Here is a 24,396-nt window from a genome sequence, read left to right on the forward strand (position 1 = left end):
GTCATTGTTTTTCTTTTTCTTCTCGAAGTTGTTTAAATTGATACAACTGTAAGTATATATTCGTAGGCAAACCAAAATTTTCAATATTTTTACTATCAGTACTATAAATTTTGTAAAAAGTGTAGAAGCCCCACACATTTCAACCACTTGACCTATGAATTGAGAACCAATGACGAAGCACAGTCACATGATCACATGGCTAATTAAAATTTGTATGGCTTCGGTCATCGTTGATTTATCTTCAATTTTTCTTCAATTAAACGATGTAAGTGACTACAAATCAAATAAATCAAAAAATGAAAAACATTTTTTGTGTCATGTCTCCTTTAAATGGTATATATATATATATATATATAAAACCAAATCAATTTGAATGAAAAAGAAATTAACAAGATTAACATACATATAATACATGTTAAAAAAAGGTAATATTACCGAACACATTTGCTTGCAGGTCTGTTCTCATAAGATGTAAGCATGTCACACAGAGAAGCTTTCATAATTTGATTTCTGTTACTACTCAGTGTCACATCAAACTGTTTTATCTCAAGCTGTATTTTGTAAGCTATGTACTAGAAACAAATGTTGAAAACATACCACTACATTATACTAATTACTACTTGCAATATTCAAGGGCTGTGCCAAAGTGCATGATATGCTAAGTTTGCCGCCTTTCATCCAATGTTTAAAATCCAAAAATCAGAAAACTAATTGTAAGTTATATCATAAAGTACAAGAATTCACAATTTTGAATCTTGTTCCTACTCTCTTTAAACTACTTTTCTGTTTATTTACTCCCAACAACTTCCATGACTAGATTTTAAACTTTGTTAAATTCTCCAAACAATCCAAGCACTGGACTTGAAAAACAATATCAACTTCTCATTAAAAACTTTTCCCAACCATTCAATAACTGAATTTAAACATTGTCAACTTCTACCAACTATTCAAGAACTGATTTTATACATTGTCATCTTATACCAACCATTTAAGAACTGATTTAAAACATTGTCAACTTCTTCTACTTACATCATCTGGTAACTTTTGACTTGGTTCATTTTCTTTATATCCAATCTTGTCATACAGTTCTTTCTTCTCTACATCTGATAATCCTCCCCAAACATCTGTTTGAAATTGGAAATAAATATTTGAAAACATTATAGGCTTTCCAAGTATCCTGGATATCTAAAAATAACCCAGCTTCCATTATGAGTACCTTGTTGGAGACAACCTTCCAAGATTTCCTACCTACAGCAAGACTCCACATGGTGTCCAACTTAATACCACTTCTCCTTTTTTTTTCTCTACTGCATCTTTATATCAGACTTCAGAACCCATGATTTAAAAAAAAAAGACACCTTTTAGAGGCCATTCTACTAACCAATCCCTACATAGACCCCCCTAATAAACTACCAGTGTCACCAAGACCCTATCCATCCTAAATGTATTAATGTCATCGTGACCTCATTCATCCTAAAACAAATCCCATAAGTAGGCAATCAGTGTCAGAAAGACACTCACCATACCCATAGAATACTGGTGCCACCGGATCGCCACCCATCACAAAACCTATTTTCAGAATAGAATACTGGTGTCATGCACCCATCGTTAAACTAATTCCCCAAACAGATCACCAGTGTCATCCCAAGCTTACACATCCCCATATCAATCACCAAAATAGATCCCCAGTGTCACCCATTTCAAAACCAATCCCCAAAAAAGATTACCATTGTCACCAGGACTTCCTACAGAATCATCTTCCTCCTCTTCCTCACTACTGCCCCACATCCAGCTCCAAAAACCCCCTGAAGATTCCTTTTTTTTCTTCTTGGCTCTCTCTGGTGCTCGCTTCTTGTACTGAAAAAAAAAAACAAAAACAAAACAAAAAGGTGTATAAAAGCAAAAAGTCCATAAAATGGTTGAAAGTGCAAGTATTATTTTATATCATACAAATGGAGTTTCCAAATATGTATACTTGGTTTTTAAAACATTTAACAAAAACGTATAATTGTAATCAAAATCTGACTTTATCATCATTTACTACTATGATACATAACTAACAGCGTTACCAATATGATGAAAGCATAAAAAATAACATCTAACTCAAAAAATAGAATTCCAGTTCAGAGAAAACAGCTAAACAGAGTATCAACAAATTGTTCTGTGAATGAAATTTAAAGCTAGAATTACTGTGAGCAAGTCGACATAGAGAATAACCCCTGCTTCAAATGGACTTAGGTGTAAAAAACTTATCTCCCTTTGGAGTCATCCGACAGTAATTATATTCCTTCATGCATATCTATATATGATACCCAACCTTCTCATAAAATTTCATCCCTTAAGCGACTTAGGAGGAATTGCACTTACAAGGTTTAAACATGTTAACCCCATTTTTTATCTCCCTTCTGAGTCTTCCAACAGTATAATTATATTCCTTCATCCATATCGACATATGATACTCAACCTTCCTTTAAAATTTCATTAAAATCCCTTGAGTGGTTTAGGAGTTGCGCTAAAAAGAAATATGGACAGACAGGCGGCACGACAGGGTGATTCCTATACATCCCTCCCACTGGAGGGGATATAATACGAAATATTTTTTTCCAAATTACCTGCACTTTAGCATCAGCCCTGGCAGTGAGAATATTGTGAACATTCATGTCATATTCCATCTGTTCACACAATCCTGCTATAGTTTTGTCATCTGGGTTCTCTAAGTGTTGCAGGTACAAATGCTTGTATCGCTTAAATTGATCTCTGAGAAAAAAATAAAAAATAAAACATGATTATGAAGTATCATGTATTTTTATGCTAGTTGTGATATGTATAACCTCTATGTCCATTAACAGGAAGCAACAAGAACTGCTTATATTATACAACTCAGAAATAAACTGCAAATTAAATCCTGAACTAGAATTACTATGAGGTCAGAGCAAAGCTCAAAGAAGATTTAGGCCAAAAGACTGATTGTATGAATGATGAACAGACAAGGTGTTTTGAACAAACCAACCACTCATTTAGTAGAGTTTATAAGAAAACATTTTTTAAACAAACATTATTTATTTTTATATACTTCCTGTACACCCAACTTAATATACAAAATCTTTATAATGGGTTGCTTTGAATTGTTCTTTTGTACACATAGAAGAATTTTCTCACTGAAATATTCCAAATATCTTTAAATGACTCATAAAAGTCAAGCTACAAACAAAATTCAAGTCATTCCCATCAGTGGAGCCAAGATTTTAGCAACAGTTGTTTTTACTATCATTTACATGCTAAGTTGACATCAGACAATGAACAAAATTGCTTACCAGATATGTCCCATCTTTATGAAGCTTACTGCCTTATCTAAAATCAACTGGATCAGTAGTAGCCAAGATAGCAGAGACGAAATTTGGACAAATAAAAAGAATGACAAATTGATTGACAATTAAGAAAGGTGATTTGATTAAACCACACATTTGGCAATGGGTAGGAGCACACCCATCAAAATAAGGTGGACCACTGGACCTGTCTGGTGGAGAATTCTGATTTTTTTAGTTACCCATATAGGAGAAAAATGAACGAAGGTTCAAAATTGGGCAATAGGTCCTGGGATGAAAGAATAAATTTCGATGGGTCGGTAGGACTATAAAATATATTTTTTCTCAACAGAGCTAAGTAAGAGGATGTGAAAAAGAAAAAGAATAAGATATTGATTAGAACTTGATAGAAAATCCACAAATTACTTTAAAATGGTGTAAATGTTTTCTCCCCATGTTTTGTATGTTAGTAATTAACCATGTAACATACCTATAAGTTACAACTCTGGTCCAAGAGAAGGGTCTGACACTGTAACATACCTATAAGTTACAACTCTGGTCCAAGAGAAGGGTCTGACCCTGTAACATACCTATAAGTTACAACTCTGGTCCAAGAGAAAGGTCTGACCCTGTAACATACCTATAAGTTACAACTCTGGTCCAAGAGAAAGGTCTGACACTGTAACATACCTATAAGTTACAACTCTGGTCCAAGAGAATGGTCTGACCCTTTCTTCTAACACTGAATGGAATGCATACTTCCACCAAGCTTTCTTGTCATTAACTGGACGTACATTGGGATGGGGACGGTATTTTCTGTATTTCATATTGACTCTTAATCTCTCAACAGTATCTAACCATTTTAACATGCTGATATACTGCAAAAAAATAAGATACAGTAAGATCAACTTTTCTTTCGATAGTTACATGAGAAAGTCCAATCTTGATCATTTTCTAGCTAATATGTACAGCTAAATGAGTTCTACAAATTTTGAAGAAATACAAAATTGATTAATTGATTAGCAATCTCATAAATGGTATCAAATTAACTTCAATAGCAAAACACTTTCTTTTATTTGTATTTTTTTTTAGTTCTTTTTTTTTTTTAATAAATAGTACATGTACACATAAAATTCTAATGAGTGTGGGTATACAATTGGACTTATTCTTTATGAATAGTTAACTTCAGTAAGTACATAGTGCTTTGTTATAAATGAATATCACTGATAATGATTATGGAAGCTGATAGTTGCTTGATCCTGAAAATATCAACCAAATATGAACATTTAATATGAATTCAAAAATACTAAAATCATCAAGATACAAATATTTCATTTCAATGGTATACAAGCTTAGTATTTACCTGAGTCCTAGACAAGTAGCAATCAATACATCTACAAGAATCAGGGGGAGAAAACCGTATGTAGAGTTTTGGCATCTTTAGATCATCTGATGTATTCATAATTATCTCAGCTTCAATAGATACTGGCTTCAAGACTGAAGTAATAAAGTCAAAATATCACATTTTTTATTGAAATAAGACATCATTCAGATTATTGTAAAATCAAACCACATTAAAAAGGAAACAATGTAAGAATTATCAAATGCTGACCTCTGTAATAAATGTATCAAGTTAAGTACTTCTAATATCCTTATTTCTGTGCATTAGCCAGAAAAAGCCTTAACTCATTATGATGTCAGAGACAACAACCCACTAGGATGAAAAAAGTCAGCTCAAGGTCACCAATGGGTTTATCCTAACCACAATTTTGACTTTTAAAATGATATGTCCTTTTTGAATGCTATTAAACCATAAATCTATACCATTTCTTTTTATTATTAGGTAAAGCAATGTACATACTGGTAGAGTAGGACATGTATATCCTCCTGGAGCACCTGAAGTCACTCTTTTTTTTTTGAGAATTCATATTGCTAGAGCTTTATTGTTTTGTGTTAAGTATTGTTTTCCTCATCTTCAGTTTTTGTAATGGTATTTTATTCTATTCACATCATTGTGTATGTAGATAATCTTTGTTTCCTGTTCTCCCATTAGAGTTATGTACTCAGATTTTGATGTATCCATCTTATTATTGACGCTTCAGTGATTTTGCCCATACATAAAAGAGCATGTTTTAGTATTAGTGAGTTTTCTTACTATGCTCAAATTCTTCTTCCCTGATTCTATAGCTATTTACTGCTCTCTTCAGCATATCCTGAAAAATATCATAAATGATATTAAAAATTAAAAAGGGCTGCTATAGGAATGAAAGGTTTCATCAATTTTGTAAATTCCGAAAATATTTCCTAAATATTTAGTGTCAATCAGATACCAACCTACCATCAGTGTATCTTAAAGATAATCTCACAAACATGGAATAAACTTGAAACACTGAGAGCAAAGTTCTTTATTTACCTCAGGGGTATAAAAATGATAGGTGCTTTACAAAATACCTAATAGGAAAAGGGAAGTTGATGATGAAAAAGACAATGGCATTCTAAGACAAAATGCAATTAAAAAAGCAAACCTTCCAAGCATTAGACTGAATTCTACCAGGTTTCCCAACCAAGTCAGGGTCCTTCACACAATGGTTCCAGTAAACAGATAGATTGGACAGTTTTCCTTTCTATAAATAAACCAATCACATGTCCAATGTTTATTGTTCCTATTTACATTTGAACTATACTGCCAGTGTAAATAGTTTAACATTTTTTCTACATGCTCTACTAATAAAATAAAGCAAACTCCAAGGATGGTTGTCCAATTATATATAGTTTTCTGTAAGTTGTTATGTTCTGCCTTATTCTGTTATCATGTCTTAATTCTTCCTTGATTTTATCAAAAGAAATAGGAAGCTTAGCTTTTTATACTAAATTTGTCACTTTAAAAGTTCACAAATTACATGACTGTCCACATATCTAATAAAACATTTCTGCCTTTTGCTGAAACTAACACATACATGCCTATTGTTCAAACAGACATTTCTCTACCTAGCCCCGATTAATAAAAGAAGTTTATACCTTGTGTAATGGAGAAGCTTGGCTGTCCAACTCTGTCTCCTGCCAGTTAGCATCTGTTGTGTGGACTGTAAACTGGTGTAATACAGCTCCCATGGCAAATGAGTATGCCCCGTGTGTAAAGGAATCCTCATATCTTATGTGGATATTACTGACAGTGATCTGTATGTAAACATTATGGAAACTTAATACATATACCCTATATGGTTTTATATGTGATCAAGACAAAAAAAAACACACTAACAGTGTGAACTCAACATATGTTGACCATTTATTTGTTATCCATTTTTCAGGGAAAGGCTTAATTTTGAGTCTTGCCTAAAGTATAGAAAAATGTAATCCAGACAAACAGATGGACAGACACGAAAATTTCTGACTTCTGTATATGAGTGTGACTCACTGTGATATTGTTCAATATATACTTCCATATCTTCTCAAACAGTCCAGGGTTCTTCTCTGCTTGGTTTACTGAAAAGAATAATTGTAGTAAATATTGAAATATAAAGCTTTGATAAGACCAGAGCAAATTGAACTCAATTTTCTTGGGGCAAGTGTGAACACAATTCCAGTTTTTGACACACGTAAACATAATGACTTCCAATTCATTATGGACACAACTGGTTTGGATATAACATTGCACAATATCTTGAAATTCGATTTAAGTTAAAACTTCTGCTTTCAGGGTGCTTGTACTCCATTATCTCAAAGCAGTTAATGATACAGTAACTTTGCTAGCATACCACTTAAAGCCCTAGAAAAGAGGAAAAATTCTTAAAAATTTCATCTTCGAAAATACAATCTTTAAAAAAAATGTTTCTGGCCCCCTTTGATCCCTTATTACTAAAACACGACCTGACACATTACTTAATATGTTGAGATATATTCCAATACTGATTGAAAAGTATAGGTAGGGATTTCCAATAGGATCCAAAGAAAAAAATATTTTCAAAACCAGACAAGAAATTAAAAGTTGAATTGAAGGATGTGGCATTAAACTTATCAATTGCAATCACCTTACCATAAACTGAAGAAAATTTATTTCCATTCTGTACATGTGTATCTTTGGCATTAATATCAGTAAATAATGCATCTATGGCATTAAAATCAGTCAGTAAAGTATCTATGATAGTTGCATGATTGCTTGTATCTATGGCATTAAAATCAGTAAGTAATGTATCTATGAGAGTTGCATGATAGTTCTTAACTTATCAACTCAGAAAAATATATTCAAAACAAGTGGAATATTAGTAAAAACATCATTTTGAAAAACTCACCCTTACTGAAGGGGTTAACCATGCTTGCATGGCTAAGGGGTAAGGTCAATAGGATAACAAAAGGCATGGAAAACTTACTAACCCCCCCCTCCCCCCTTAGTCATGACAGCATGACTAACCCCCTTAGTTGGGGTGAGTTTTCAAATTGTTTTCTTTTTTTTCTTACATCCATAAAAGTTTACAATAATGTTCATGCATTACCTTAAACCATTTATGAATTCATACTAACCAACTTTTTGGTAGGCTGACTCTTCAAATGACTGGAGTTTAGCTTGTTTAATGGCATTGTTGAGCTTTTCATCCTTCTTCTTGTCATATGGTCTATCTGCCACTGGACCAGCAATAATGTATAGTCCACTTAATTCTAAGGTAACCTCAGTGCTGGTCCCTAACAGATTGGACCATGGTATGGCTATCTTTACATATTCTAACAGAAGAACAAAAAATAAAATCAATCAGAAATGATAGATAAAATGGTCATTAACTAAAAAATTGTCAACTACTGTGAAACTACTTATATTCATGGGGTACCACTTTCCGTCAATTTTCTCCATGATTGACTCAAACCAAGAAATTAAAGTTCCAACGAAATACATATTTTCCCTTTATTTGTACTATGGAAAATGTCAAACCACGAACCAATGATTTGTCTGCAATCCACAAAATTAATATCCGTGAATTAAAGTACTTTCACAGTAGTTATTAAGCAGATAGGACCATAGTATGAATGAATGAGCTTTACAATTTCAGTCTTGGCCCACATCGTTTGGCCATACTTGAAATACATGTAGTAAAATCCTTGAATTTACCATGTGGGAAGCTTCTGCACAAAACGGGGCGATGAAAATAACAGTAGCCATTGGGTATTTGGCCCTGTTAAGTTTTTTCTCCATTTGAAATGACTACAACCAAAAATCTGAAGCGTAAACAGTTTTGATCAATTTATTGAATGATGCAATCACTTTAATCCTATTCTCTCCCAGCTGATCTCTAGGGGTTAAATCTGGCAATCATTAAAAAAAATCTTGCTCATTAAACATGAATGAGTTGAAGGCATGGTATATTGTAATGAACTATCTTTTTTTATTTCTTTAATACTGAAATGTCAGTTTAGTTGAATGGTATCGTTAATCAAATAATGTATCAGCAAAATACAAATATTATTATGCCAATCCTCACTGGCTCACTGTAGTTATAAAATTAAGGAAAATCTTGATTATTTGGTATTAAAGCTGATACAAGATACACTATGTAACTGAAAAGCTCCCTCTAGATCAATAAACAGAATACTTACTTTGTCTAAGACTAATACCTCTTTTTTCAATTATGTTCCAAAATAGCATTTCCTTTGTTACATGCATTATACACAGTACTAACATTAATGTCAGAAAGTAATTACATGTAATCCTATAGATTCAAATAAAACTTCAACATCAACTCTGCTTAATACTACAGTTGATAATAATTCTTCCATAGGATTGTATGATATAAAACAGCATCCTGCAACACTTCAAAATGTACAATTATAACTGTAACTGGGAGGCATGTATAAATGTTCTCAGGATATAAATAATAATTTTCACACATGAAAGTAGATTTGGACTACTGTATAACATCAATAATTCAGGGCACATTCAATGAAATATACCCTGAGTGATGATGGGAGATCTCCGTTAAACAGAAAAGAGAACGCACATGGTGAAATGCAACAAATATAGTAGCTTATAACTGTCAATACGTTCAGAAGTCACCATAAGGTCTTCAACAAGTGTATACACCTTTTTAAGCAGGCTCTGAAAGGCCACAATAACAAGAGGAATTAATCCATCGTAACAGACCTATGACACTTCTTCAAAATCAAACTGAAAAGTAATATAACCACACAAAGACACATGAATGACCAACAATGGCAACATCTCCTGACTGTGAACAGGTGCATGAAACCTGAGGTGGGGATAAACTAGTTTTAAAAAGCCTTAATCCATCCCCCTTTGATGCAAAGTCAAAATTGAACTGAAAAAACCTAATATAATTAATTCAATGATACATTCAATTCTCTCCTTGGCATAAAACAAGTAGACGTAAGGAGATATCGGTTAAAGAATACTGACAGTTACTTAAAGCTAGCTCAGAACATACTGAAAAGTGACAAAACCATTAAACTCACCAGCATTAAAAACAATGGGTTACTATGTACAATTACAGCAGAATGAGTAAGACGTAGCAACATAAAGTGCTTTAAAAGTACCAAACATGACTTCGCTTTTACGTAGAGATGCAACATGGAGTGGAATACATGTATCTCTATTTTAAAAAAAAACAAGATGTGAAGAAAAGACAATAATTTGGAAATCATATCCTTTACAATTAAATCCATAATGAGCAGCTGATAAATCCATCAGATTTTGTTTAAAAAAAATGTGATTTATACCATTTTTAGAACCTGCATGTGCCTTTATATTCTTGTATAAATGTTTTGCCATGGTGAAAAAAACTATTAAATGTTTTTTTAACGTTTGTGATATAAATGTTTAAAAGTTAGCGTTTGATGTGTTAGCTGGTCTCTTGATATTAATCAATATTATAATTAAAGTTTGTATGTAGTTATAAACAAAACTGTGTTCATTCAGGTTTCACTAAAATAAAATGCACAACATGGGATATATAGGGGAAAAAACTATATGATAAACATATGGAGAGGACAACAACTGACAAAACTATGAAGAAAATGTCATTATAAATTGCTGCCAAGTGACATTTTCAACATGAAAAATTAAGCCAATCATTCAAATGGAACAGTCCTTTACCAATACAGTCATATTTGTTAGCATTTTTGTCAAATCAGTTATAGCAAACAAATATCTGGGAAAGTAAATGTCTTCAATCTAGAGCAGAACTAGCATGATGAACAAAACATACTGATATTCTCTAATATTTGTCAATGGGAAAGTTCATTGATATTCATGAACATGTTTGTCAGGACAATCAGCCCCTGATGAAAGCTAATATTTGTACAAATAAATGACAGCTTCAATTCACAAAGCTGTATACAATAAAACTGTACCATGTCTAGAAAATTAGCTCAGTTCAATAATCAAGCAAATATTAAGATTTGGCTTTAAATCTATTTAGTGGTATCGATAGAGAAACTGATGGTTAAAGATATAATAGAACTTGTTTCAAGATTAGGTCATAACTGTTCCAGTCACTACTGATTCCAATGATATGTTCAAATAGCAAATTTGAAAGGTTCTGTCTCAATCAAGACCATTGTAACTAGACATACAGACTGATCAAATATAAAAAGGTTAAGTGAAAGGTCATGGCGAATAAATTATGGTATTCACAAAATACAGAATAGCATCTGCAGGAAAGTGATATGTATACAAAATTCTGGTGATGCTTAATACTGCAACAAGTATTGAATAAAAGAAAATTTTATAATGACACTAATATATATTGGCCATAGGATCTTCTATAACTACATCATGTTCATAAACTGTTAACTGACATAAGATATATCAATCTCTGGTCATTACATAAACCTAACAGATGTGTATTGAATTTACTACAAGTGTTAATGGGTTTTGTCCTAAGATAACATAACCAATTTCCATTTAATGTTCGAAGGCCAATTGCTTGTCAGTTCCCATCTTTTTATTGGATTTTACATAGAACTTTTCTATTGAGAGACACAATTCATAGTTAGCAAACAGATTCAATACTGATAGCAAATTAAAGTACAATTTTGAGAGTACTGAGGTTGAATTTGCATCTTACAACATAAGATTATATGATGTCAGAAGGATGTAGAAACTTATCAGGTGATATAAAGAAAGTCAGATAACTGATCAAGAAATTAGTATTATTCAGTGTTACATGTGCTAAGGAAGTTCCAGTAACCATGGTAACTGAGTTAACTATTTAAACTGTTACCTTGTTGCTTAAAAATAATTGTGTCATTCTTCGCTATGTCAAGTTGTTTTAAAATGATTCTGTCCACGAAATCTTAGCAAACAAATTCAGAAAAAACTTTTTTAGCAAAATTATATCCATAATCCAGGCTACTAACCTAAACAACAGCTTCAATTGATTGCCACCAAACAATGTATCAAACTATATAAAACCAGCAGCATTGTTATCTTTAGTCACATCTCAAACTATAAATGATTTGTTTTTAATATAAATGGTAAGAAATCAATAGGCAATCAAACAGAGACAAATGTTGCATATCATATTAGAAGCTTTCAGTAATCGTTAAACACTAGCAAACAAATCTAGGGAGTCACTGGGATTATCACAATTACATTATTTTAACTTTAAAAAGAAAGTTGTTTTTAAATTTGGGAATGACCTGTAGAAACGTGTAAATACAGAATCGCAAATCATTTAAGAAAGAAAAGCCACTACCAATGTTATAATGCAAAGAGTTAAGAAATTTCTTAAGTTACCCTTTAGCATAGGTGTGACCAAAGAAGTTATACACACAATACAACCAATTATGATGAAGCTACATGTCAAATGTCAAATTTTTTCCTATAGAAAGAAGAGTCCCTTTATTCATCTAAGCTAAAAAAAAAAAAAAACCATAAATAATGCAGTTCTATAGACTTTAAAAAAATGTATGCACTACATTGGAAATTATGAATATATCTTCTGTAAAAGGAAATAGGAATTCTTCAGCTATGACATGAAACAGGAATACATCCAAGCAGCAGTAATTTTTTATGTCCGACATGGGATACCTGGGGCATGGTGGGAGCATAAAAAATACTCGAGGTAATAAATTCATTGTTTTCTTTTTTGGTAATATATTTGTAAGGCTGGTCACATGTGACCAGTTTTTTTTTCTCCTTATTAACTTTCCTATGGCTGTTTATTAAATATTGTAATCAAGAACAGCCCTAAAAAGTTTTCATTTTTCTCTCAGCTATATTGACACAGTAAGTTTACACATCAAACAAAAATCTTTAAATTCCTAATGGAATAACAACTGCTGTATAGTCAGGAATTAACTCAATAAATCATTGGACGCTGTCAAATGAATGTTACTATTACTGATTAAACCTTCAAGACTTTCAGGTAAATCCTGTACATGTATAATTCTGTACTGAAAACTCCAAGAGTTGAGTCTGGCACTAACTCAATACATCAACATGTAAATCTGATTAGGTATAGTCATGGAATGTTGGATAATATTACACATGTCAATTAAGGATACATTTCTATGTCTCCTTACAAATCAATATGCTTCCTCTGTCCTTATATTTCTTTCTTTTCGTCTCCAACATTTCAGTATTAAGAATAATCACTCAATTTTCAGCCTAGTTTTTCTACAGAAGAAAGCTTGAAACAACCCAAGGGTCCAACACCGTGTATTGTTTCTCCAACAAAATTTACTTCCAAAGGTGGAAGGTCCTGGACCTTACATAGTTTCAAATCAATGAAATTTAAAAGGTCCTAGGTAAGGACCTCATTTCACCACCAGTTCGAACCCCTGCCAAGGATTTAATTTGAAGCATAAATTAACTACCAGTTAGTACTGTAACTCCTGTAAAATTTTTTTAATCAAAATGACAGTGTGCCCTGATCAAGTACATAATTTATGTTGTTGAACCACCATACAAAGTTTCAACAAATTCTGATCACTGGTCTTAGAGTACTGCTATAGATGGACACAGACCATAACTACCAAGTCCTCTTTTCTGTTACCATGTGAACAAAAACGAATTATATTGGATGGTAACTATTTACCATAAAGGAGAATTCCTGTCTGTTATAACAAAGCTACAAGAACATTTACAATGTTTTTTTTTTAAGACTGGTCTTTATGGCAACTGGCCATTGCATTAAAAAGAAAAATATGATAACTATGGCCTAAGTGTCATCAATAATGACAATAAATTTATAGGATATTTTGTCAGAGCGTAACTATGTTAATATAGATAATATCATTTCTGTTGACTACTTTTGTATCAGATTCTGGTTAATACAGTATATAATAGCCTGGTAATAAATGATGCTTTACTTCCTTGTACAATACAAAGAACAATTTAGTTTGTTCTACCATTGTTATTACATCTCCCTTGTATCAATGTACATGATGTACTAATATAGAAATACCAAAACAATATAGAAGCAAGTTTATCAATGCTACAAGGTCATTCCATGGTATTTTGCCCGAGTATATTGTGTCAAATGAACTTGAAAGTGCAGCATACCCAGTATACAAATTGAGGGAAAATATTCCTAAACATTCATACAACATCCATTTATTGTATAAAGCTCAAAGTGTTGTATAAGTTGCCTACTTGTTATCAACAATGCCATGATTTGAAGTCAGTTTTACACCAGTGCAATATTCAATCTAATACATGCTCATATTGAGCAACCTGTGGTATATATTATGTTCTGTTCTTTGATCCACTTAAACATTACTGTCTCTTTATTAAAGTTATTAATCATAGAAGCATTAACAATTCTATTTATTATCTTAGTAAAGTACATACCAACTTGTCCAGCCTTAACTTCTAATGGAAACTCTTTGCCAAACTGAAAAAAAATAAAGATACCAAGTAATTAAGAATATACAGAGAACACATTTCTTAAATTTATATTGAATATTAAAGACTCTGTACAGTATAAAAATGAAAAACAAATTAAGTTGAACATTATGCTGTGCCACAAAAAACATACAGATTTCTTTCCTTTAAAATTGCATACAAAATATTACATGTCAAGATTTTATTATTCAATCAAGGTTTTTACTAATAATTTAAAGAAGTAAACAATCAAATTTTGCAAATCTCAAATAAGAAGGCACTGAATCAATATTCATGTCCTAAATATACATTATTTTGCTCAATAGAGGCTGAAAAATTTATGTAATTAAAATCATTTAAGATTAAAATTGAAACATAATACAATACCAAGTGATGCACATTCCATGTACTTACTTGTAAGGTCAATAGTTCAACCTGGAAAAGAAAAAAAATCATTTAAAGAATGTAAAAAATAGGTCAAAGACAGAAATGGCTGAAATTAAACAGAAAGTAGATGTCCAACAGGCCTAAAATAAGATCCCACAATATGGGACCCTGATGCCGGATACTATGGTAGATATCAAGCGCCTGCAAATAGAAGTTACTAAGAATAGTGTTACAAAAATAATTTACCCGCCAGTCGGCCCAACCAACACTATACTATAACCTGATCTTCACCATGTGAAATTCTGCCAAAATATTACAGGATTACTTACTTCCACTACAAAAACTAACAAAAAATCTGTGAGCCAATGCCCACACATAGATGGTCAAAACATGACTGCATTGTGAAACAGGAATTCATTGTTATGCAAGCCTGAAATAAAGTTCCATCTATGCCAAGGGTTAACAGTATACTGTATATGTTCCTCCAGAGTGGGGGTTTATTGCATCAGCAATATAAATTAAAGGAACCAAGACTGTAATTAACAATAATCAAATTTTATATAATAAAACCTTATTAAATATAAGAGAGCATATAAACATGATGAGTGCTATATTGAACTTACATTGAACTTTCTATTTATATAATTTTCCAAATATAAATAAAAGTTTTAGTTAAGAAGTTCATAAATTTGAAACTTATTACACCCCAGTATATAATATACATAAGAAAAGATAAGTATCAAGGAACTAAATGTGTAATACAGCGTCTTTCCTTTCAGAAATTCAGAGAGCTGAAAAAGCGAGTACTCTTCTGAGGTAGATACAGCTTGTTGTCTTTTGTCCTATTTGTTAAAATGCTTGTATTCTGTATAGATCTCAGGAATAAAATCCAAATTCAACCAACTTTTATAGGTCAATTTATCAATGAATTTTCTCACTACTATCCCAGGTTAGGGAGAGAGTTGAACACCCACAAACATGTTTAACCACGCCAATTACTCTATCTGCCTGTCCCAAGCCTGGAACCTGTAGTCCAGTTGTTGTCATTGTCTTTTATGTTCATTATTATTAGTTTTTTTCTATAGATTAGGTTGATTTTTGTCAACTATGAATAATTTCACTTCAGTTATTTTGGAGCCTTTTACAGCTTGCTTTATGGTATGGGTTTTGCACATCATTGAAGACTGTGTGGTGATCTGCAGAAGAGTAATTGTTCATTGCATGGCATTTGGTGGATGACTGTCTCATTGGCAGTCATACCACATCTCCGGTTTTTAAATGATTAATCAGTAATATAATAAGTGGACACAAATTGTTCATTCACTTAATCATGGGAGTTTTTTTCCACCTTGGTCAAGTTGTTAAAAAAAATCACACCTTTTACAACTAATTAAAGTACAATAAGACAGTAACTCAACACATTCTTTACAAAAATGTAGATTTTCTTTCATTGAAGACAATGGTTGGCCTTGGGCTGACATTTTCATCCCAGTGGGGTTGTTGTCTCTGACATATTCACCGCACCTATTCTTGTTATACATACATGCAAATACCAAAGGCCATTTAAAGAACCCCAAAAAAAAACCTTTGACCAAAAATTAGATATTTCTTCAGAGTACAAATATCCAGATTTAAAGACAAAACTAGTTCAGTCCTCATAAAACTGGATATGATTTTGACAAATCTCCATTTACAAAACAGTCGTCATGTGCAGAACCAGGCAACTTGTTAATGCTTAGCTAGAATCAAGACATAAGTAAGTTTATATCTACATTTTTATATTTTTCATATGAAAAAACGTTGTAGAAATGTGTTAATCAATTAACTAACAGGTGAAGATTTATATTAAATACAGTCCTTCAGGAGATTTGTAATACTTGGAATTGATTTATTTCCAGAGACCATTCATCTGTTCCTTAATGATGAAGTTTGCCATACTAGAAGAGCATAAGCCAATTATAATGGCTAGACACACAGAGAATGATAAACTGCACAAATCATTTCTTCTAACAGTTGTATTTATTTGTTCAAAACTGCACAACACTTCTTTGTGCCAAGCATAGCTAAAACACTTACACTTCCTTATTCTTAATTAAAACAGATATAATATAACTTGATTTAAGTAAACTGAAATTGGTTTCTAAATCTATAGAATAAAGTCCTATATATGGAAGAGTTTTGAATTTGTGATGATAAAGACTTTAATAAAACAGAAACATCAGTGAAATCAATGGAACAGATCTGTAATGCAAATCTAATTGATAAGAACAATCAGAATAAAAATTACAGTGGTTAATGAGGAAAATATAATAAAACTCAATTATCTATGTGAAAAGCATGATTTTAAATAAATGTATAAAAATATTGGATACAAAACACAAAAAAAAACAAAGCTGTCAACTGTATTGTATTTTAGTACACCTTTTTCTTAATGATTTTACACGTATTAGTCTTGATAATTTAATGAATCAGATCTTGTTCAGTATATTTGTGTTGGGGGGGGGGGAAGGGGGGGTTCAAATCAAATCAAAACTTTACTCAAGACTGCTAAAATATATATATATATATGTGTATATAGATGTCATCATGTATGAATTCTACAGCATCATGTACATGTTTTTAGTCAGTGGCCTTAGGCAAACTAAAGTTGTTACATGTATGTTTGATGATATGTAACATTTCTATGGATTTGGTAAAGATGACCACTAATCACTTAGCATATTTTTTTTTGTGAAATTTATGATACTTATCTGGACAAAATTAGGGACCTAACAAAATTTTAAGTAGCACTGTTTTCTGGGCCATTCTCAAGCCCAGAAGACAATACTATATATTCCATGAATTTTCTTTCTACAATTTTTCACATTACATTTTTATGCCTTCACATTTGAATTGTTTAATTATTTACAGAGGACTGTTTACCAAAGAACAGTAAAATTCATCAATTTGTAACGTTACTGAATCAACAACCATTATTGTGTTAGCTATCACATTTATCATCATAATTAAATTTAGTCAAGAGAAAGAGTTACATTTCACAATTAAGTTCCTCAATATACTAAACTACTGTTTAGATTCTGAACTCCAAAAGAAGTTACTGCTAACAAAGTGAAAATGTAAAACTCAAGCAGTTATGACCATAGATATTACTGTCAGTTTCAACAAATATATGGAGAGTCATTTTGGGTTTAAATCTAGCACTATTTGTAATAGAATACCATCAATATTACTGACATTTTTTATATATATGGAGCCTCATCTACATATAAATACATGTTACTAAGTAACCAAACAAAAAGGCAATTATCATAGGCAATATTGTATTGAACAATGGAAAGTCCAATGCTAAATCAAAACAAACATTAGTTCCTAAATCTACATACAGGCATGATATAGAAGTCACAGGTTAAGCCAAGTTTTAAGAATAATTAATTTCCCTTTTCAACATTTTTTCTCTGAAGATTTATTTGCCTTGGATACTGATTTTTTACACATAATTTACAAGGTTAAAATTGCATTTACAGTACTAACCCCAGAAAACCATTTGACACATTTAAAGTATTGACCTATCTAAGAATTAGACGGGTCAAGTGGTAAAATTGCTGAATTTTTTTATTGTTGAAAAGTGTACTACACCAAACAACAATCTCTATACTATTCAAAGTGCAGATGGAGGCTGGAGAATTGATTTTATCAGCTGGGCCACAAGAGCATGATACATCTGTCGACTAGCTAAAAAAATGTTTTTAGAATAACACAGGGTTGTACTGGATGTCATACTAAGTATATCCCGACTCTTTCCTAATACCCACTCAATAGGATGTATATATAAGAGACAGACAAAAATTGCTCACTACATGTTTTATATGATACCAAATGGAAGCAATAATTCCAGTTAAAGGAGCAGAGATTTTTGCATGTCAATACATAAATTGAAAATTTCAAAGTTCTATAAAACAGAAAGTTAATAAAAGAGAGAAACAAAAATTGTTACATGTTTCAGTGTTCATGGTATAATGTTTCCCCATAATGATTTTTTTCTAAGGGTTGTTCCATCGATAAATGTATGTGAGGATTGTATTTATGCCCCAACCACCCATACATATTCTTTGAGAATTAATGCACCTCCTGAATTCCCCAATATATATATTGGCACAATATGTGAAAAAAAAACCTTTCTAACAAAAAAAAAGGTTTATGCAATAATCATAAACAGTTCCTGTAATATGATGCAACATGTGAAATCAAAGACTGAAGTCTTCAAAGTTGCTAACTGTCAAATATTCACAGTCACTGATTTTGGCATACTTTCAACATCTGAAATGGTACAAATGTGATATGCTCTAAAAATCAGGTGATTTCCGCTAAAATCTTGGTTGCCTTGATATTATTGAAAACTCTTCCGTAACCGTTAAGACCCAAATGGCTATATATAGATATTGGTGTCCTGATAATGTATATGACCTTTATATAGTCAATTGTAACGAACGTCAGTGTTTGAATCGAACTAGTAATATTACATAAATTCAATGCTAACCTAACATTATCTTTTAATGTAAACTTCCCGTTCTAATACAAACTAAAAGAAACATGCATAGACATGTGTGTGATATGTTTAATAAAAGGTACTTTGTAGCGATCTTTGGGTCGCATATGATATTGACCAGTGAAGAGATTATGAACCTGATTAAGCAGCTGGCAATGAATATTCACAAATGTTGGGGCATGCTAATGTATATGACCTATATGGTCTTGTAACAAGCCTCAGTGCCTGACTTAGAAACTGGGTAATGTTCAGACCATTTAACTATCATAAGAAACACTCATGCTAAGTTTCGAGAAATTTGGATATGTTGATTTAAGTTACCGTGCAACATGAGAAAAATCATGTTGCATTTTTACAAAAAAACTCAATAACTTGAAGAAAAAAAAATATTAAATAATCACCAAAAAGTATACAGATCTTTAGATTAATATAACTAACAAGTGTGCAAAGTTTTAAGAAATAATCATAAATCATTTTTGAGATACCATGTGACATGAGAAACACACACCCCTATTTAAGGACAGATGGACAGTCAGATGCCAGACATTAGGACATCATGACATGTCCTGTCAAAATTTTGACAGGAGTATAAAAATTACCTCGCTTTTGACAAGTACAATATTTGTATTTTTTTAGGTATTTGGTAGCCTAAACAATAAACAGTAAAAATGCAATTCATGTTAAAGAGGTGTTTGCTTTAAGTGAGCATGAACTCATTGCTACATTGTAAGTCTAAAAAGTAATGTCCCAGTGAAAAACAATACAACAGACAAGAATGGGATGTGAAGTGTAAGGCAAAAAATAATAATATTGCCTACCCTACATGTATATTAGAATAAAAAGATGCGGTATGATTGCCATTCAGACAGTCATCTACAAAAAGCCAAGCAATGAACAATTGATCTTCCAAAGGACATCACACAGTCTTCAATATACCACAAAAACAAGATGTAAAAGGCCCCAAAATAACGAAAGATGAAAATCAATTTAATCTATAGAAAAAACATAAAACGAATAACAATGAATATAAAAAAACAACCACTGGACTACAGGTTGCTGGCTTGGGACAGGCACATAATGTATGTGGCAGGTTAAACAACCCTCCCCCTAACCTGGGACAGTGGTGGGAAAATACAACAATAAAACTAACTATAAAAATATGTTGAATTCTTGAGGTCGATACAGAATACAAACATTTTATCAAATAGGACAAAGGACAACAAGTTGTATCTACCTCTATGTTTTTTTCCTACCCTAAACATTTTATGACCATTTTGGCTTAAGCACCCTTAAAGTCTAGATTGTATCTTCATTTACTCATTTAAAACAAATTTGAAAAATAAAATAATTACCCTATCTGCTTACCCTACATTTTTTGCTAGTAGTAGCAGAGAAGACAATTATTTTTGTTTTGCCAAGGAATAACTACAAACATAAATTTGTACATCTTCATTGATCTCCAATATTAAGCATCAACTACTTTGTCAGTGAGAGAATCTGGGATTTTCATGCATTATGGAATTTTTTGCTGGTCTTCAGTAAATGAAAGAGTAATCATGGGAACGAAGGTTATAGTGGTAATCAAAAGAATGTAATCCAGGGAAAAAGACCACACACGGAAAACAGACATACACAACAAAGAACATAAAGTAACTATAATCATACATACAAAGTAACAAAAGCTTATGAGTAACTCCCACACCACTAAAAACTGGGAGCATGGACCAGGTGCACTGGTAGGGTAAGCATCCTCTACTTTTCTAGAAACATCCGCCGAGATGCTCATAAAAGTCAAGTCCGGGGTATAAAAGAGAGGAAAGGAAAACTGTGACATGTAGAAAAGATCAGTTTTCATGGCGCAGATGGATACACCGTAACAATCCATGAGTTCATGATGACGACCATAAAACTTCTGTAGTGATGGCTTCAATCTTGTAGCAACATAACCCTGTTCCAGAAGCCTATTTGTTAGAATTCTAGCTGGATGCAAAAAGTCTGCGTAGTTTCAGCAAGCTCTGGCATAATGTATGAGTTGTGATATGAACACTCCATATGCAGGTGCTGAAGGGATGTTGCCATAGATGAAAGGAAAGTTGACAATTCTGAATGAAAAGTCAAAAAACCTTTACACAGTCAATACAGCAGAATATTTTTTTAAAACTACAAAAAAAGACAAAGCAAAGCTCATTAAAGGATATCCCCTGCTCTCTTCCCTAGGAACCATATGGTCAAAATATATGCTAACAGGAAGTCGATTCAGTCTGAAATCCAATGCTATGATATGGCATATATATGTTATGTACCATATAAAGCTTCTGTCAAAATAACATGTGGTTTTGATCAGTTGAATCAGAGAAAACAGTAACGAAAAAAGTAGCGGATGGACAAACAAACAAATCACTACCAGCCGCAAAGAGATGAATTTAAAAATACTCACATTTTTGGGAAGTAATTTATGTATATAATATTTTTTTTTGCAAAACATTTTTTCTGTCTCCAAGGAAATAACTTGGTTAGTACATATAAGATACAATTGATATATAATCAAGCTATTTATATACCTATCAATATCTATACCATTATAAAATTCCAATGATTTTAATTCATAGAATTAAAGGAAAATAAATTGGTCTCATGTTAAAACAAAGGAAATTTTCAGCATTCATGCCAAGCTATTAATTTTCTCATACATACAAGATCATAGAACATGCACTGAATGGCCCCGAAATATGCATAGTGTATTAGAATTAGTTTATAGGCTTTCATTTCTAGCTCATAAAACAGTCAAGCAACACAGTATTGTTACTGTTAGCAGATCCTATGAGAGTTTTCTACCAAGCACTGTAGTGACATCAGAGAAAATCTATGTTTGCTATTAAATTTACATTGTATATTTTCACATTCAACATAATATTCCATTTGCTTTGATGTATTTATATATCCATGTAAGTTTGTCAGGTGCGCTTGACATTACTATCCCAAAAATCAATACATTTCATAAAAATGCATTCCTACTAATCTTTTATCTCAGCTCATTTGTAAACTAGACCAAGTGTCCAATGTTTGTCATATTTATGGTATCATCCTATATTTTATCTAACATCCTTGCTCAGTGTAGATATCATAAAAAACATAAGTACATGTATATACATGTAATTGATTGTCAGCTGATATGTCCCATTTAAAAAAAAAATATTGTGCCTGCTGTATCAAGACTTAAAGTCAACAAACATATCATTCTTAAAGAGAGGATACATGTATCAAATTAATTCAAAGCAGATTTTAAACTATAAATCAATTAAGGCCAGGGAATCTTTGTCCACTTCCATCCCCAAAATAAAAGAAGCTATGAGTGTACAATTTTTTGGTAAACAAACAACATAATAAAGAAATTTTCATGAGTTCTTCTTATCTGCTTCTTAAAGTTCTACTTACCACTGCCTCTGGTCTGAGACTAACATCCTTTAGTTCTACTTTCCCTGTAAATATAAAACATAAATGTGGATGTAGTAGACAAAGACAAATATTGCTCAACAAGATACTGTTTACCTACAAATGACTTATTTTGATAGGTTTTATGAATGTTTTTAAACCATTTCTGGCAAGTTTTATTAGAAATAACCACTAGGCCACTAACCATTAAGGTCAGCAAAATACATGTAACAATTAAAGCAATACACAATGAAATACTTCACTTGGCACAGCTTGATATGACTACAGAGGTCAAAATTTGAACAGTTGGGTCACGTGTGGACACACACTTCAAGCTTAATACAGCTTTTTAGTTTGATTGCCATTAAACATTTGCAATAGGAAAAGAATTTGACCAGAATCAGAGTTTTGACCCTTAATTTGTAAATGGTTTTATTCACAACCTTCAATATCAATCTATATCTTCCTTTAGGGAAAAGGCACTTTGTAATACATTCTTCAAGAGACCTTTTCCTTTTTACAAGGGGCCAAAAGGAGCCTGTAACAAGCCTTTTCCTGGTGTCTACATGATAACTTCAGTAAAAAAGATTGATGATTGATTGGTTAAAACCCAATAATCAATCATCAATCCTTTTTACTCAAGCCATCATGTAGACACCAGGAAAAGGCTTGTTACATGCTCCTTCTTGGCTCCTTTTTTCTAATAAGGATCAAGTCATAAGGGTGGGTCAACCCCTAAAATAAATCATGGACTTCCTTTGGTGGTATAAACACCTTGTGATTCAATTGCCCAGACTTCAGATAAATGCTTATTTCTAGCCCTTTTTTAGCCCTCATTGCAAATGGTTCAAATCTAAGCCTAAAAATATATCCCAGTTTGACCTTGGTGGTAAAGAATATTTTAGAATAAATTTTTAAACACACATATGCTGGAGTTATATACATGTATTTAAATGCTATTAAAAGCTTGTTCTAGACCCTTTTTGGTCCCTAATACTAAACCACCCTTTCCAAGTTTGGGACTTTGTTTTATACATGTAAGTACAACCAACTAAATCTAAAGTCATCACATAAAACCAAGTGTCTACAGGTACCAACGCCAGCACTTTATATCGTATGTCCACATTTTTTTCCCAATCATATAAAATAATGGGAAATACAACTTAGTAGCTTGTGCTATGTCCAGTAGTAAATTCAAGAAGAAAACAATAATAAATGGAATAAACCAGTCCTTCACTGTGAAGTGTACAAAACATATAGATTTCTACATTGTATCAGCAAGATAAAGATGGCAACTTACGTGTATTGAAGGAACAAATACACATGTATCTGACAATTCTGATCTGATACTATCAAGTACTAGGGGGATCAGGACAAAAGCCCCTGGATACCCCCCCCCTCCACACCCCCATGAGAAATTATTTTATCAATTACATGTATGAATAATATTTCTATCAATACTGAAAGTGTAAAATTTGAAATTTAATTTCATTGTAACTTATACAGTGTGGACTGATATAAATAAAAATGTATAAATACTGGAATTGTAAAGTTTTATTTTAGGCTAAGTTTTAAAGTTCAGATGAATTGTATAATCACTTAGTATAACGTATTTTGATCTTTTCATGATGTTCATAATTGCTTATTTAACTATGATAACAACTTTCAATCACACATGTAGTTTGAAATTGAAGTCAATCTTCTGTCTTCCCGATTGTCCAACATTTGAAAATTACAGGTAAAAAAAGGTAAAAAAATGTTGGACAATTGGGAATGTTTTGATAAGGAATATACATGCTGGTTAATCAGAAAATGTTTTGATATAGATACTTTTGAGGTTCTATAAGGGGTGTTCATTGAAAGAAAAAAAATATACTAGTGTTGCTTTAGGTTAG

General features: G+C 32.1%; 1 protein-coding gene across 13 annotated transcripts in view; it reads right to left on the minus strand.

The window, feature by feature from the left end:
* Positions 1 to 24,396, minus strand: part of LOC148615293 (intermembrane lipid transfer protein VPS13A-like) — a 98,573-nt gene that overhangs the window by 70,876 nt on the left and 3,301 nt on the right. For all 13 annotated transcript variants that reach the window (XM_088590110.1, XM_088590113.1, XM_088590119.1 and 10 more), the window contains exons 3-16: positions 22,505 to 22,548; positions 14,551 to 14,571; positions 14,104 to 14,146; positions 7,824 to 8,021; positions 6,721 to 6,788; positions 6,324 to 6,482; positions 5,831 to 5,929; positions 5,461 to 5,518; positions 4,669 to 4,802; positions 3,996 to 4,183; positions 2,613 to 2,757; positions 1,728 to 1,857; positions 1,030 to 1,124; positions 436 to 572 (exon numbers count right to left, since the gene is read on the minus strand). In XM_088590110.1, the coding sequence (XP_088446236.1) occupies positions 436 to 572; positions 1,030 to 1,124; positions 1,728 to 1,857; positions 2,613 to 2,757; positions 3,996 to 4,183; positions 4,669 to 4,802; positions 5,461 to 5,518; positions 5,831 to 5,929; positions 6,324 to 6,482; positions 6,721 to 6,788; positions 7,824 to 8,021; positions 14,104 to 14,146; positions 14,551 to 14,571; positions 22,505 to 22,548 (1,519 nt within the window). The remainder of the gene's footprint in view (positions 1 to 435; positions 573 to 1,029; positions 1,125 to 1,727; positions 1,858 to 2,612; positions 2,758 to 3,995; positions 4,184 to 4,668; positions 4,803 to 5,460; positions 5,519 to 5,830; positions 5,930 to 6,323; positions 6,483 to 6,720; positions 6,789 to 7,823; positions 8,022 to 14,103; positions 14,147 to 14,550; positions 14,572 to 22,504; positions 22,549 to 24,396) is intronic.

The sequence above is a fragment of the Perna viridis genome, chromosome 6, assembly GCF_037379345.1.
Source record: "Perna viridis isolate PV_CMFRI_1.1 ecotype Kerala chromosome 6, ASM3737934v1, whole genome shotgun sequence".
NCBI classification, from domain to species: domain Eukaryota; kingdom Metazoa; phylum Mollusca; class Bivalvia; order Mytilida; family Mytilidae; genus Perna; species Perna viridis.